General features: G+C 39.4%; 1 protein-coding gene across 11 annotated transcripts in view; it reads left to right on the top strand.

Annotated features, from left to right (window-relative positions):
• The window catches only part of CLOCK (clock circadian regulator), a 68,349-nt gene extending 56,719 nt beyond the window's left edge, over positions 1-11,630 (top strand). For 9 of the 11 annotated variants that reach the window (XM_068402709.1, XM_068402707.1, XM_068402705.1 and 6 more), the window contains 5 exons: positions 359-517; positions 1,918-2,124; positions 3,393-3,601; positions 3,893-4,160; positions 6,376-11,630. In XM_068402709.1, the coding sequence (XP_068258810.1) occupies positions 359-517; positions 1,918-2,124; positions 3,393-3,601; positions 3,893-4,160; positions 6,376-6,561 (1,029 nt within the window). In that variant the 3' untranslated portion in view covers positions 6,562-11,630. The remainder of the gene's footprint in view (positions 1-358; positions 518-1,917; positions 2,125-3,392; positions 3,602-3,892; positions 4,161-6,375) is intronic. The other 2 variants (XM_068402712.1, XM_068402711.1) reach the window with 1 other exon arrangement.
• Positions 11,631-17,458: the final 5,828 nt, after the last annotated feature.

The raw sequence follows: 17,458 nt of genomic DNA, 5'->3' as shown, positions 1-17,458 counted from the left end.
TTTGTGGTAAACTGGTACAATTCTAATTTTTAACCTGAGAGAGCTTTAACATCAGCAGCACCATGTAAATTACTAATCCATTTTATAGAGTCTTTGTGATTTGGACACCAGTCAATTTCTTTTGCTATGGATTTTTTTTTAGTGCACCAATTCTGATGCATCAATTAAATGTGACATCAATTAAATGTGAGTTCTGTGATATTTTCATGCTGACAAATTTGTCCTCAGATTATGGTTATTAGCAGTTTAAAAAGCAGTGCTTGATTTCTTTTCTACTGTGGAGGAGTATATTTACTGCTTGTAAATAAAATGTCATTATTTTTGCTCAGTTTTTAATTTATTCATTTATGCACTACAGCCTGTGTTTCAGTTTTCAGCTCAATTAGGAGCTATGCAGCATCTAAAGGACCAGCTAGAGCAAAGAACACGCATGATAGAGGCAAATATTCATCGACAGCAGGAAGAGTTGCGTAAGATTCAAGAGCAGCTTCAAATTGTCCACGGTCAAGGTCTCCAGGTGAATTAGTGTAACTCTTACAGGTTTGATCTGTAGAGAATTTAGGCATCTAAATGAGACTTGGGTGCCTAATTCCATAAACTGATCCTCCCTACCCCCTGTCAGCTGCCATCTGGACCTAATGTGCCTAAAATACGTAGTATGTGAAGCTGCTGCTCCCGAGGTACCTGCCATTTTGCTTCTGAATGTATCTGGAAGTGCCCCAGTGTATCTTTTCACTGTTGAACAGCTCAAGCCTAGCTTATGCCTAAACCTAAATATAAAAGGATGCAGTGGTTGTTACTTCTTGCAAAGTTTTGCAGCCATCAGAATATTAATCCAAAATGTGCAAGATAAGCATTTATTTCCTCTTTTAGCTCAAGGGTGTCAAATTCATACCTTTTCTTTCTTAAACTGTCCTAACTATCAGGCTGTGGTCCTCTTACACACCTTCCTGGTGAAGTGGTTCTACTTTGCATGGTATACCAAAGTAGTTACTGAGCCAGAAAGACAAGAAGTCTAGAGGATGCGTTCTAGCAGCTGACTACCTGATTTCTGTATTTTAACCAGTTATTTTTTATACTGGTTAAAAAACCCACCCAAAACTAAAATACAACTTAAGGAAATAATCTAAATATTTTGAGTGTGGATTGTGAATAAAGAGTAGAAAAAAATACTTCCTGGAAGTATTGAGTATGTTGCTTAAATTCTGTTGAAGAGTAGGAGTTTCTGGTGTGTGCCATTTTCAGTGTTTTATCGTGTCTAGTGCAATCCTGCCAGCAGCAGACTGCCTTATAGATGCCTCAGGAGGAGAGATTCACAGCTGTCTTCTCATGCACTGTAGAGGGACCTTATTCAGGACTGTGGAAACTAGGGAAAATATCCAAGTGCTGCACATTCTGCCTTTGTTACCCTGTCTTGTTGTAGTCTTGGGCCTAACTTTTTGTAAAGGCTCGAATATTCTTGTGCTGAATTCAGTTTATTACAATGATGTTGGAAAGTTCAGCATAAACATTGTGATTTCTTGATTGCCAAGGAAGATTATGTCCTTGGTGCTATGCCTGGATCTATTGATTCTGAGATTTTCTTCATTTGAATGAAATGGAGATCCTACAGATAGAAATGTGATCTCAAATACATTTTGTCTTTAGACAGTTGTAGACTACATGACAAGTTAGTCTCTAAATAGTACTTTAAGAACAAATATTAAACCTTAATGTTTAGGGCTCTAGAAATCAGGATTCTGATTCTTATCATCAGTTACAGTGCTCTTGATGGTTGCAATGCTGTTTCAACACTTCTAGTAACTAAGATAAAAATATCTTATATTGATTTAAAATAATTAAGTTTAGTTTCTCTAAAACATCTTGTACAATTAACAGATTTTTCTTAAAAGCTAACGTGTAGATTTTCTTTTTAAGATGTTCTTGCAGCAGTCAACATCTGGACTCAACTTTGGTTCTGTGCAGCTTGCTTCTGGAAATTCTTCAAATGTTCAGCAGCTTACGCCAATAAACATGCAAGGTCAAGTTGTTCAGACTAATCAGACTCAAAGTGGGATGAACACAGGCCATATAAGTACTCCACACATGATTCAGCAACAGCCTTTGCAGAGTACTGCAACACAGGTAAAATTCTCATTACTGATTTTGCTGGATAGAATATATGCTCAAAACAATATCTGAAACACAATAGCTTCCCTGACATCTCCCTCCCAAATTGTTTTTGAACAATGTCCTTTGAGTCGTATTAATTTCTTCATGTTCCAAGTTTTACAACTGAAATGCATTTCTGTTCTTGATAATGCAATTTCAGATCTTGTTTTTATTTTAGGAGTTAGGCATGTAAATAATTAATAACAAGTAACTTTTTGGAAAGAATAGCATCAAGAAAACTTTTAGCTTGCTTTTTTTTGAATGTCTATGAATTTTCTGTTGACAGAACACGTAACATGAGATTTGTACTAGGTGAGCTTGAAAGCTGGTGTCCAGACAGCAAATAACTAGAAAAGCATAAGAACAGGACAAGCATGTATTGGTGCTTTTGCAGTTGACTTTTCTACTCTTCAGCAATTTCAGTCAGATGCCATAGGTGTATGACATCTGTAATGTAACAGCCTTTTTCTTCTGTGAGTTTATTCAGTTTCTTTCGATGCAATGTAAACTTTTGAAATCCACAGTGTCTCGTAGTGAATTCTACAGCTTTACTTTCTGTGAAATACGATTGATTGTTTTTTAAACCTGCCACCCAGCTCATATACTGGGAAACACATTGAGCAGCTATTCACTTTTCATCTTCTCAGTCATACATGATTTCAAAGTCCTCTGTCACATGTATCTTCATAGAAGCCTGTTCTTCAAGCTGAACACTTCTAATGGGTTTGACCATTTTGTGTACGGAGGTTCTTTATACCCCTGATCTCTGTGGTCACCCTCCTCTGTACCTTTATCCAAATTCCACGCTTTCTTTTTGAGATTTGTGAAGAGGCAGACTAGTGGTGGACAGTGTTACCGTCTCAGCAGTAAGCTAGTTCCAGACTTTCAAGAAAGAAAAATTAATTGACGTGATGTGCATGTTTTCATCTGTCTGGCACAGCGATGCTAAAGGAGTGGAAAATAGGATCTTGAGCAAACAGTATGCAAGTAGCTGAAAACTTAAGGAAAAAAATAACCTGAAGATGAGAAGAGGTTAATCTAATAGATTTTCAGATGCCTGAGGGTCAGTCCCACCTCAAAATCCTCAGTTGGTAGAAATACCTGTTGACTTTAAATTAAGAATTCATTTGTATCAGAAAAATGTTGGCAGTTGTGAAGTATGGGCAAAGACAATGAGGAGGACAGCTGTAGTACCTGGCTATTTTCTAATTACTATCTCAAAAAATATTTTTTCTTTTCAGCATAATCAACAAAATGTACTTAGTGGACACAATCAACAGTCTTCTCTTGCCAGTCAGTCACAGAACACAGTCTCGGCACCTTTGTATAACACCATGGTGATTTCTCAGCCAACAACAGGAAATGTGGTCCAGGTTCCTTCTAGCTTACCGCAGAACAATAACCAGAATGCTGCTGCAGTAACCACTTTTACACAGGATAGACAAATCAGGTAAATTGTCAAGACCAGTATTAAGATGACTTGCTATAATGATATGCTTACATAGCTACATCATACACAAAAGGAACTAAAGTAGCATTAAAAAATCACGTGACTTGTTATTTTAACTGTATATGGATACAACTGTTACACTAAACTTTGCCCAAAATAACATGTTCACAGGCTTATCAAAACGCATGTTATAGAAAAGTGTGAACCTGACAAATCTGCATTTCTCAAGTGCACGTGGTGCTTGATTTTTTTTTTCCTAAAAGGACTCCAAATGTCTTTTTCCATTAACAGATTTTCTCAAGGTCAGCAACTTGTAACAAAACTTGTAACGGCCCCAGTAGCATGTGGAGCGGTAATGGTACCAAGTACTATGTTTATGGGACAGGTGGTGACAGCTTATCCCACTTTTGCTGCCCAACAGCAGCAGCCACAGACTTTGTCAGTAGCGCAACAACAGCAGCAGCATCAGCAAAGTCAGCAAGACCATCAGCAGCAGCTCACCACAGTTCAGCAAACAGCTCAGCCGCAGCTGACCCAGCACCCCCAACAGTTCCTACAGGTAATGCAGCATTCTCTACAAATTTTTCTAAGTCCTGACACTTTCAGCATTGCTAGTTTACCCTAGTGGTGCTTTAATCTGAAAACAGAGCACTTAAAATAGTAACCTATGAACAAGCCTGATGCATGAGATAAGTTTATTCTGTAGCCATTCTCTAAAATCTTACTACTTAAAGGAGCTGTAGTCTTTCCTGCAGTTTCACTCTGTGCTTTGTCCTGTTTTATATCTTCTTCCCTTTGAATTGCTGCTCTTGATTGAGCATGGGATGAAGAAACAGATGTTTCCCTTCAAAACAGCTTGCATTTTCTTTGCATTCACATATTAATGCAAGATGAGAGATGGTCTCAAACAGAATTGGTTGGTCTGGAAAACAGCATGCAGCCCAAAGCAAGACATGGGCCCATAACATGAGGCACGAACATCTGTCTAGGCTACAGGGGAGGCTGAGCAGCAAGTAACCTTGTATGCAGAGAGTAGCGAAGAACCTTGTTTTAGTGAAGAAGAGAGACTGGATCAGAAGAGAAGGAAGGCAAAACACAAGGAGTTTAGAGACAGCTAGGAAATGCCTTCAAAAACAAAGAAAAGAACCAGAAGGTAGAAAGAATTGATGGGGAAATCTGTTGCCATTTGTTGATTCCAATTAATTGCTGGCACATAGCTCGCCCAGCAGGTGATGTTGATGAGGGAGATGTAGTGGTAGCTAGAACACTAGAGAGGAAGTGCCTCCAAGAAGGTATGAGTTAAAAAAAAAAAATCTTAATTTGGCCTCTGATGTTGCCTTCTCCAAAGAAAGATAAAGTCCATGTAACTATCACGATGTAGTTGGTGCACATTCTTAACATTCTTTAACTACTCTGGGAATGTAATTTTTTTTTATTCTTTAAGAGTATACATAATTAGAAATCCTTATTTTGCAAGTATTTCTTTCTTACTATGTGTGGTCTCCCATTTGCACTAAATGGGGGATCCTGTGCATAGGTGGAATATATACAAACGCAATAAGTAATTGGAGGCTTAACCTACATTTATGTGGATGAGGAATGGTTACAGTTCTGTTTAGGGCTGAGTAAAATATTATTTCACTAGGTCATTTACAGAAAATGCTGACTTGTTGAAAAAATCGTTCATGGAAATACACCAATTTCAGTCCTGCATTAGGCAAAGGCTTTTCAGCTGCAAGTTGACTCTCAAAAAGAGAGCTGAAGAATACCTAGTGATTTGAATTTCAGCACTCATTTATGTAGTGGGAGACTCTTGAACTGAATCAAACCAGAGCGCTGATTTGAATGTGTTCTCTGACAACTCAGATAAATACTGTAACAACAATGCTGTTTAGCCGGTTGGTAGTGTCTGTAGTTCTGTTTCTAAGTTAAGAAGGTTGTACAATTTTGACTGAATTCTGGTGAAAAATAGAAGATTTGTGGAAGATGAAGATCTCCAAAGGTCTGTTCCTGTCTAGAGTTTCTTTCTAGGCAAAAGTTTAGTATTTTTAATACAAACTATTAAAATGCTAAAATTTGAAGTGAAGCAAATGCTCTTTAAAATGGGAGAAAAGGAAGAGTGCTTTTCCTGCCTCTGCTCACTGGGGCTTCTTACAGTCTGATTCTGTGGGTGCAGCAGGCGATGTAGTTTACTTTCTGCAGCAGAACGTGTTTCTGGATTGAGACGTCCAAGAGCATTTGTACCCATTCATCATTGCTTTTCTGCAGTAACCATCATCTTTTGGTTGTAAGAAAATTAATATTAAAACTAAGTACTACTTCCAATAGTAATTAGTCCCCTTCAAAGGGAATGTTTGGGTGTGCAAATGCAGCAGTTTCTTTGACTGTTAGTTTTGGCTGTGGGGGATACACGTGATGCGTGCCAAGTCATGCACTGTTTTTTCATTTGACTGCGATGACAGCCACCTGCACTTGTTCAAATAGATTCCTTAAGCCCTGTTATGCTCTTGTGGTTTGAAATGGAGAGAAATTGCCATGTGTTCCTACGCATGGTCATGGGAAATTACGAAGACCAGTTACAGCTGCCTTATTAATTGGTCAGATGCTCTAATCGGCTTTATTAGTATGAACTAATCTTTGCATTGTTTGCTCAGTTTAAATGACCAAATCAGAAGTTTATTTTGATTGAACCCTTGTGAAAAGTTAAACAGCAGTTAGGCCTGTGTTTCTCAGTGCAGCAGGAAAAATAATCTGTTTATATTTGCATGTTTTAGACATCCAGGTTGCTTCACGGAAATCAGTCAGCTCAGCTTATCCTCTCTGCTGCTTTCCCACTACAACAAAGCACTTTTTCTCAGTCCCACCACCAGCAGCATCAGTCTCAGCAGCAGCAGCAGCAGCAACTTTCGCGACACAGAACTGACAAGATGACTGATCCTTCCAAAGTTCAGCCACAATAGTGTGGGGCTCTGCCTCTTTTTGAAGCAAACTACCAGGAGGGGACTGCTCCACAAAACAGTTGCACTGAGGCTACAGAGGCAGCAGTACAAAGGCTTTCTAACACCACAGTGTTGAGATCTAATTCTGGAATCTGTTAAGAAAAGCCACAAGATGATGATGGGGACATGGCCAACTTTGATAGTTGCCCCAGTTTCTGTGTTCTAAAGGATTTGCTGCCATGCATTAATTTGTCCAGGTGTAATCTCAAAATGCGACTGAAATGAGAGGGATGCTGAAAATATTGGTATTTTTATCAATCCTGTACATTTTTTAAGTATTAAAATGGACATGCAGCAATTGTGTGAATTAGCAGGAAAAAATGCCAGGAATATAGTCCAAAAACCATCTAATTTTTTTCAGATGATTATGGGACAGTAAATATTTTGAAAATGTTGTGTGAAATCCAGTTCTCTGTTGTACAGATGCTGTAAAATATTGTGTATATGTCTGCATAAAAGGAGAAAGAGCAAAATATTTTATATGATGCATGAAAATGTAATATGTTATTTGTAGGTTTGAATATGTTTCCCTAAATTCTCACGCCATACTCAGACTAATGTTTTCCTCTGTTCTACCCTTTTGTTTACAACATGATGCATCATTATTTTCACCCTTATTGTGGGCACAAGTCTCTTATTTGTGCTTTGTCTGTGATGCCAGGGTTTGTTTGGTGAGGTATAGTTGTTGGTTAGTTGACTTCTTGAGGTTAAATTATTGATGAAGCTGTTTGAACTGGTGATCATGCATCAGGGTTCAGGACATTCAGATTCATTAATATCATCCATCATTTCATAATTAATTCATCATTTTATTTGAAAAATAGGGATTTGCACTGCTTTCTTGCGGATGGTTTGGAATTTTATTCCCCAAAGCTATCTTTTGATATGGTTCATAGTTGGAAATATTTATGTAAAAGGTTTAAAAAAATGACAGTAATTTTCAAGAATGTTTCAGTTATAGGAGTAATTTGCACAAAAATATATTTACATTTAATAACCTTTTGGGCACTTTTTAACCACTTTCTCTGTGGTGAGAATTGTAACTTGTTAAAATATGTTGGAATCTTTTTATTCTCCTTCAGAAATTAGACAGAACTAATTCAGGGTCATTTTAACAACAACAACAAAACCCATAGTGCCTTGATTTTAATTCAGGTGATAATGTTGAACATCTTGAATTACAATGTCTTGAATCTGTAACCTTTTTCAATTTTGAAGTCTTAGTACATTGTCAACCAAACTTGTGTATCTACTTCATAGCTATTTCTGTATTGTGTTGATTTTAGCAATGGTCTGAGTTGAGAACGTGAGCATTTTTGAGTGGTACTCCCCCTCAAACACTAGCCAGAAACAGAGGAGTCTCTAAAATCTCAGACCTTGAAGGTAATACTCTTAAAAGATCAAAAAATCTAAAAGTATAGGTTACTCCTTTTGCAGGAGGAGGAATAGTAAACTGATTTTTAGTTGTGGAGGGTTTTTTTAATCATTTTCGTAGCATTTAAAATGTGTATTGTGGGAGGTCATGATTGCATTTAACACTACCAGGCTATTGATTTAAGAGATATCACTGAACTAAGACTTCAGGAGGCAACTTCACTTTATAAAGAAAATAAAAAGTTCCAACAGATACGATGTGCTATTTTAAGTAAATGTTCAGTAGGTTTTTATGGTACTAGTTTGTGGATACCAGAACTTCAGAGGAAAATGAATAAATACTGATAGATCAGATAATTAAAAACAAAACCAGTAAAAGCAGTTAACATTAGTACTAGGGAGAGAAAGCTGGATTAATCTTGAATACTGAGGAGGAGTTGAATGAATGTAACCAAATGGTGAGGGACTATTTTGTACTATGAAACAGGTTGATTGTATTACTGGATGAACCAAACCCAGGTAGGAAGGTAATACCAGTTTAGCCAACCAAACATACCGTTGGTTATGTTTTGAGGCTAGCCTTTGCCTCTGCGCACGTCCCACCAGTAGATCTTTTTTATTGCCCAGTTATAAAGCAAGAGTTTGGCACCAAAAAGCACAGTAGTGAATAAGGAAGGAGAGTGTGAGAAATAAGAGTACCAAAGAGAATCAGATTGCTTTCTGCTCCAAGCAGCCTTTTGCAACCTGGAGCAAGGAACAGATGCCAATACCAACACAGCAAGGAACACGCCCCCTTCTTTAAAGGGATTTCTGGGCTGGAATAATTGTCAGAAACCTCTTTCTGTAAAGTTCTATGTAAGGATATCCTGCCTTGCTCTACTATCCCTACCACGCCATTCCACCTGTTTCTAAATGAAGCTGCATTGACTAGAGGTCTGTGTTGTCAGTACTTTTGCTTAATGGAAAATAGGTTAGATAAAAAAAAAATTACCAATTACAATAATAATATAGTCCTAAAAAAGAAAACTGGGAGAGCTTTAATAGTGCTGCTTAGAACTATTGAATAGTGGTAAAATAGGTTTATTAAGCTATTATATTGAGAATTACAAAAAATGGAGATACCAGTCAGACGGTTAATGGTGCAGCTTTTTAGAAAAAGCTTTGTTTAAACTTCTCTTCCCATTTCCCTCTTCCCAAATACTCTGGTGTGCTGCTATAGGTCTGTCAGTAAAAAGGCTAAACTAGGTGAGAGAGAAATTAGGTGATGACAATAGCATGGCTGCTGAAAAGAGAACTATAGAAATGTACGCTTTGATCAAGAAGCTTTTTGTAACCTCAGAGAGAGGTCGTTCAATTGCAGAACTACCAGCTAGTAGAGAAAGTATAGAAGATGGGGAAATTCAAAGAAACTGGAAAAATATAGCATGCATTTGAAAAATTCCTGCCACCAATCAGGCAAACTTTTTACAAAAGTGAGTATGTAGAACTTGGTCCAGATTCTGTGCAAGGATGCAGATGCTTTATTTCACAGCTAGTGACTAAAAACTGTATTTTTAAAGGGTCTGCAGCTTCCTCTGTTGCTGAATCATTTGCTGAACTCTCCTTGATTTTTAGTGGGAAGAGGACCAGGCTTATTGCCTCTTAATCAGCCTTTTGCTTCTACGTGACTCTAATTAGTCATAGGCTTATTTGTAACATCCTAATAAATAGCATGATAATGAATGCTGTGATGCTGCAGGTTCTGGAGTGTAAACATTACAGGATGACTCTGACAGAAGGGAAAGAGTCTGTTAGGGAGAGGACTGTATCTATGAAGAAATGGGCTGGTGATACATAACGGAGTGACAAAGATGGCATAGTTGCGTGGAGTTTAGGAGACAGACATTGTTTGCCTGCGGTGGGTGAGGATTTGAAGAAAAGCTTCTAGGATAATTTCAGAGAAAAAGAATATAGCTATTTTTATATTATATTTAATATATATTATATTTGTATATAAATATGAAAGGATTCTAGTAGGAGCTCTCCATATGCCTTCCATTTCATCTAGAAGGTTTACTTTCTGCACTACGGTTCCAGTGTGTCACCACCTTCTGTGGGCATCTTGCCTACTGCCAAACACCAAAATTAGTAACCCAGTATCCTTACAAGAGATAGATAGGTTTCATTTCAGCTTTATGTAAAAATGAATAAAATAAAGCTATATCAGGCAGTTTTTCACAGAAATTCTCTTAAGACTCAAATAGCACTTTGTCTTTTTTTTTTTGAGTAATGACAAGCACTTTACTGAAAAGACTATTTGAAAAACAGTTTATTTCTTTAGTCAGTGAAACTGTTGAGGGGGCATCGAAGAATAGCATGCATAAAACTGTCAAGAGAGACATTTCTGGAAAATGTTTCTTTAATATGGTGATCCTTTGAGGCTCAAAGTGCAAGATTAAAAAGGCTGCTTCTAAAACCAGTTGGCTTTGTGTTTTATATGGCCAGGGGAAGGGATGAGTGATGACAGCTTCCTTGGAAGGAGACTTTTTAAGTAAGTTGCACAGTTGCCTATGAGAGAGAATCATCTAGAGGCTCATTTGCCTGCTCAATAATTCTAAGTGTCCCTTAGGATTATCATTTGTGTGAAAATGTTCTGAAGGTTTAAAGATGTGGCCTTTTTCAAATGTTGAAGTTGATTCAAGAACCATTTATATTTTCAGAGATTTAACCCAGGTATTGTTATGAGTGTTTTTAATGTTGTGGCAGCAGGAGATGTCAAACATGTCAGATTCATAAGTTTCTCTATCTGAAATCATTATTAAATTTAGATGTAGAGTCAGAGGGCTGGAAAATGGTTATTTTGATTAAAAGGGAAAAGAGACTAGTTTTAATAATTAACCTTTTATTTTTTTACTTATCCCTGGTGGAAAAAGTTGAAGAGAATTAAGTGAATTTGGATTAAAAGAGACATGTTTAAACAAATCATAGTGGACGAGACAACTGTGAGAGAATATTTGAAATTGTCTTGGTTGTCCGTGAGACTGGATAGTTGCTTTTTCACTATCATGATTTTTTAACGCTACATTCCTTGTCTTTTTTTTTTTTTTAAACAGGTGATTTTAAGCTCTGCCATGCTTCATGCTATGTCATCTGCATGAATTTTGCCAGCATGATATGCTATATTCAAAGAAATTGTACCTAAATAAAAAGGAGGGGGGGAAGAAACCACAAAACAAAACACTGTGTCTGAACAAAATACTGTATGGCCTAATATAGAGACCCCAGCTGAGACTGAAAGATGCTGCATTAATAGACAATCAATGGGTAATTATTTATGAAACACTTTTGGGAATGGTCTTAAAGGTGTTACTGCTTTGAAAGCAGTTGGTGAGTTGTCTTTTTTTAACAGAAAAGGTAAAAATTATTTATTTTCAAATATATCAGATGGAATTTTGAGTTTTTAAGCAGTGTTGATTTCACAGTGTCTTGGGTTTCAGTTTTGTATTTTTTTAACTGGCATTAGATTTGTATACGTAAAAGAAAACAAACAGAAAAACCCTAGTGCCGTTCATATTGACGTCAGGAAATGTAGATACAGTTCCTTGGTGTTCATGTGACCATTACTGTCAATTTTTTAACTGAATAAATGTAACTCATTTAAAATTTTGCTTTTTGTAGCTCCTACGGTTCTAGAAGGTTTTTTTCCGAGTTGCTCGATGTCAGTTTTATCCAAGTTTCACAGTGAAGCACTCTCTTACCCTTCCCACCACTGTAACAAAGGCACTCTCTCTCCCCCACCCACAGAACCGACTTGTGAGAAGTTGCTTGATGCCGATTTTACCTTCTCTCCCCCTCCCAAATGACTTGTGAGATTTCAGTAAAAATGCCTACTGTATTTTTTTCTTGTCTTCTCTCTGTATCTCTTTATAAATTGATGCCCCACTCTAAAGGCTAGAGACCTGTGATTTGTGTATTTACGTTACTGCCTTGGAACTCATGCAGCACTTGTTTGAACATGCACAACTTACTTAAAAAAAACTTTTCGTATCTCCGTGCGTACAGCCCCTGTTCTCTCCACATGACGGAGCAGCACCGCAGGGTTTGTACGTGCACTGGAGGGGTTGTCAAGCACAGCCCTTCCCTCGCTTCCTGACACAGGCAAAACACCCTTCTTTAATTCTTCCAACTCCCCTCCCTGGGTATTGCTGCTGGTGGTGAATTGTCAAAGTAATATTTTTAAAGGATTAGAGATGATCTGGAGTGTCAGGTGTGCCACTGAGAAAGGAGGGGGACACTTGCATTTAGCTGAGAGCACAGCTCGCTCAGAGCACGCCCTTACTGCTGTGAGAGCTGTGTGATAACACCCAACCTGTCAGGGTGGTCTAATCCCTTCTCCCTGATCCTTTTGCCCCGATCAAAGTGTGAACATCAATAATAAGAATCTAATAATTTGAAATTAATTAAATAGTCAAGGAAAAGGAGGAGGGAAGAAAATCCTGTAATTGAAGCTGAATGCTTGGAGAAAATGATAAATATGCTTAGTCCATTTTACAGTCTGCAGTTCTGTTCTTTCTGTAATATCACACCAGATGCCCATGTGAAGATACTGATTGTTTGCCTTTAGGAATTAAATCATACTTGGGCAAGTTCTATACTACTACTAGATGCCATAAACCCCCTGCGCCCCAGGAGTCAAAACAAAATTTATCTATAGAAGCGCAACAATTGTAGTTAAAAACTGTCCACACCCACCAGTGATAAGACCAATAGCATGTAGCAAGCAACAGTTTTCTTAAAATTGAACTTTGGAAATATCAATATATTTTTCCATAAACTTATCAGGAAGAAGAGCTGTAATTACAGCTGCTGCCACACCTGAAGCAATGCTGGTCAACAGCATTTTGCTGTCATGCAAACCTAGAAACAAAGCCCATGCTTACACGAGAACACAACCGTTAAGTACTTGTAAAGATTAGCAGTCCAAAGGTTAGCTGCACTTCTGAGTCTCCTGCATTAGTGATATCAATTCCAAAAGATTTCAGCTGTTTGAGGGTAACGTATAAGAACGACAAAAATTTCCACGGTCTAAGTAACCTTCTTTGTAGCACACAGTCTTTATCACCGTCACACCCCTTTGGCACCTATATTTTCACTTGGAAAGTAAATTTAAATCATCCAGAAGAAATATACATCTATAGCACATACCACGTATAGATGGATAGAGCCTTTAGGAAAATGTTACAGGTTAAATTTAACCTCTATCTATATTAGCAAATGCCTGTGGCTGTAACTTGCCAAGGGTGCTGACTTCAGGGCCCGTACAAGGTCACCTACGGAAAAACGCCACGTCCGTACGGCAAGTGCCACTATAGTGTTATTTCCGCCTGTCTGGAAATTAAGGCTAGCTCGGGTTATAGTAGGACGAAACTGCATGATCCTCTTCACTCAAGAGCCAAGATTTTTTTTTTTTAATGTACAAGATCTGGGACAAACATGTAGGTCGGCTCAGTCACCAACCCCTTTCTAGAAAAGTGGTGTAAAACCACTCACGTGAACGCAGTGGCAGCGTTCCCCAGGGCTGCGCAGCCTGCCCCGAGCTGGAGGTGCGGCTGAGGCAAGGGCAAGCGTGTACAGCAGCCGGCTGCCTCGTACAACACTCGGTGAAAAGAGCTCCTCATTAACCTTCAAGTGTCCAGACTTGGTATCTGACTGCTATATCTCAAAACAGCAAGCCCAAGCACCAGCCCAGCATACACATACCCTGTTGCATTGCCCTAGGAGGAGCGAGCTCGCGTGTGAACTGGACCTATACTTCCGTTCACTAAGTTTCCTTTGAAATCTTTGTCCTGGCAGGACGGAAGATTACAAGGTTACCTTAATCTTTGCTTATTGCACTTTGCCACGTACCGAGACAGGTTTTATCTAAGGATGGGGAATAGGCACCTTCGAAAATAACAAGTGTAAGGTCTTTCTCATTTTAAACATCTCAGTTGATATGAGAATTTTTTCATGCCAGTAGAACTGACCATGATCATCGCCATTTTGTTTCTGTTGCCTGGAAAGGAGTCGTTGCAGGCAGCGAGCGCTTCTAACCCTCTGCTGTGTGCACATGCAGTCAGAGATGCGCATTCCTGCTTTAGACACTGCTCTGGAGGTTCCTTTGGCAGCGGCTGCAATGGGCCTTTGGGGAACAGTTGCCCATTTATTTCTCATGTTGCAGGCACAACGATTTGCAGAGCCTTCCCTTCAAGGCTTAAACACTCACTTGCTGCATTTCACATTCTCCAGCTACAAAAGAACAAGAAATTGCACAGGACTGTGGCAATTAAAACTTCAGCTAGATACCTTAAGTGTTTCTTTCATATTCTAAAATGCAAGGCAAACCCCAAACTTACCTCCATTTAAAAGGGAAAGAGCACTATTGTTTGAACTCTTTCTAGATTTTGTTCCTGAAAGCCAGGCCTTCCAGCTTAGACCAACCAGCTCCTTCCCAAAAGTACCACCATCCAGGAAGTTGCCACACTTAATACCTTACAACAGAAGCATTTATAAAACCACATGGGACACTTTCCCCACCAGTACAGCATCAAGCCTGCCCTGCCAACCTGAAACTCGAGATTTTGCAGTTCCCAGCCCTGCAAATGCTTGTCCTACTCACCTGAGCGCAGCTCAAACCCAGCCACTGCAGGACTGAACTAGACATGCGATTGTATTTCTTCCACATGAGCAACCTGATGTGGCCAAAAGCCTTAAGCACTTCTGACTATCCCTCATGGTTTTCTTTTTTTCTGCTTTGTATTCTTCTTATTTACACAACAAAGTAAATCAACCCAGACAATCGTACAACCAATTACTGACCACTTCTATGCAACTGAAAGGAGGCTGACTTGTATGTTGTGACTCAGGTGATTTCTTACCCCCCCTTTTCCCCTCTACCTCCCCATGTTCTCAGCTACAATTGCCTTGCTTGGGCACCTCTACAGTCATCACACCTTCCTCCCCGCCGTGATCTGATCATGCATAGATTCCGCTCAGCCTTGGTGCCTTAACGCACAGGCTTAATGCTCCTGCAAGTTGGTAAATACCTTGTCATGACAGTGCCTCAAAAGAGAGGAGCCTGTGCTACAGGTAGCTCCTGAAAAGACAAAATAATCCATTCCTATATGCCCAGCTCTGCTGTGAAAACACATTCAGCTCGTTGAGGATCTTGAAGAAAGTTAGAGGAAGGTGCAGCACATGAGCCTACTGTAGTGCATAGTGCATTCAATGGGATAGGCACGCCCCATGGTTCCTACTTTATCATCTCTTGGCATAAGGAGAAGTACAGAGACAGTTTCTTTCACTAAGAAAGAGATCAGCAGCTTCCACTTTGGGCACAGGGTGGGGACAGGAGGGGCAGGGAATGAATTATTGCTCACATTCATCAGCATCATCTCAAGCAGCAAAACACCAGCTTTCACCTCCCCACCCTCGGAATTCAGAGGGCATCACAAGTCACTGCAGCATCAGTCCCCATCTTCTCACCTGCTGCCTTCACAACATCTCCTGCCCTGGGTGTTTCAGCCCTGGGGCCAGCGACCCAGCTCGCACAGTCTCCCAGAATGTGTTTGTTTTAGCTCTAGTAACCAGACTGACTTCCATCTTACCAACACGACGCCTACCTTGCCAATTAAGATCCAATACTTTAAAGGAAGCATGGGCACAGGAAAGGCTTTAACAAAATCTGTAAGTTTTTGATGCAAACTCACCCTAAAGGATAAGACATTTTTATATTGTATATATATATATATATATATGTGCACATGCACACACACACTCCTTAAGATACTACTTCTATCTCAACTATCCAGGTATTTCAAGGCAGAACAGTGCCACACACCCCTCCAATGGCAAGACGCTAGAAATACAAGGAAGAAGTATGATGAAAGCTGCTAAAATCCCAGGCCCTGAACCAGCCAACAGACAAGAGGGATGGCCAGGGTGCAAGGGCTTTGAGGCGCTGTGGAAGGACACCATTTGTGCCAGAGACAGTGCAGCAGAGACGGTGCTGCTAAAAATACCTCCCTGGAGTCCTCCATCTCCTTCAACAGGCTTCGGTTACATCACGACTACATTCTTTAGATTGTGAAAAATTCCAGTGGGCACTTGACAACATTTAATCACTGTAATTAGCAGCAACCACTAAAGCACCTTTCAAAGCTTTTACTAAAATGTCACAAGCTATCTAATTTTGTAATAGATTTCCAAGGATAAATCAATGTTTGTGTTTTAAAAAAAAACAACAAACCACTGTTCAGACTAAGTCCTACCTGCCTAGCAGCGTTAAGAGAGCAGCCAGATACTCTGCTGCGACTGGTCAAAAGCAGTACTTAGCATCACCTATAAGTTTGTAATAGTAAAATATAAATGTGGAGGTTGCAGAGATTTGTTCTGCAACTTCACACGTCTACAAACACCACATTACGTATCTTCATTTTTCTGTTGATCCTAATTGCTTTCATATCAAAACAGCTTTAAGCAGCACATACAAAGTTTGGAAAGCTTCTACATTACGAATATGGTCGATTAGTTTGGCTTTTGGGATTTTGCGCAAGAATTTTCGGCAGGATAAACCACGGCACCACAGCTACCTTACCCAGGAGACATCCGTGTGAACTGTAAGCCCAGCAGCAGCACTTTTGATTAATACAAGAAGCAGTTGTCCAGTAAACAGTTAAAAGTTTAGGCTCTTCCCTGCTTTGGGTTCCCTGTCCCTGCCCTGATTTAACATGACCTCTGCTACAAATCCCCTCAGTTGAAAAACACCAGGGACAGAGCGTGTGTTTCCAGGCTGTGGGAAAGAAGAGGCTGCAGGTTCTGGCTACAATGTTTGGTTAAAAAAACCAACCCACAACCAAAAAACCACAACAGCAGACCAGCGCAGCGCCTCACCTAGTAATTAGCAGTCCTCTCCCAGCAGCACCCTGCCCTCAGGCCCAGACAGGAACGTTTACAGCAGGAGCCTGGAATCGTAGCCTGTTTTCATACCGCTGTGCATAACAGGCATTGCACTGCTGCGGTCTGAAGAGTTTGAGAACTGTGGCATTAGTGGGTTTTCTGGGCAGAGACACCCAAGAGAAGGATTAGGGACTGCTCTGTTCGTGAGCTACAAATGGAATGGTCAGGTTTGTAATGCTCTGTACTGCTTTAGCTTCAGGAAGGCAGATTCATAGTATTAGAAACCTTATCTTCTATTTTACAAGACTACTATTGAGCAGATCTTAGTGGGTTATTTGTTAGCTCGGAATCCAAATCATGACCGAAGAACAGAGAAAAGCATGTATTTCTGCAACCCACATATGCTGACAGTGGTCAACATTTTCAAAAGTCTTTATAACTGGCATTTATAACAGTCTCCAAAATAAATTTAGTAAACATTCCTCACCTTAAGTACATAATCACTAGGTAAACCTTCGTGGCAGGAATTATGGGAACCATCAACAACAATACTGAAAAAAACCACAAA

This window comes from Nyctibius grandis, chromosome 6 (assembly GCF_013368605.1).
Source record: "Nyctibius grandis isolate bNycGra1 chromosome 6, bNycGra1.pri, whole genome shotgun sequence".
Classification (NCBI taxonomy): Eukaryota; Metazoa; Chordata; class Aves; order Nyctibiiformes; family Nyctibiidae; genus Nyctibius; species Nyctibius grandis.
This window is presented reverse-complemented; position numbering and strand designations above follow the sequence as displayed.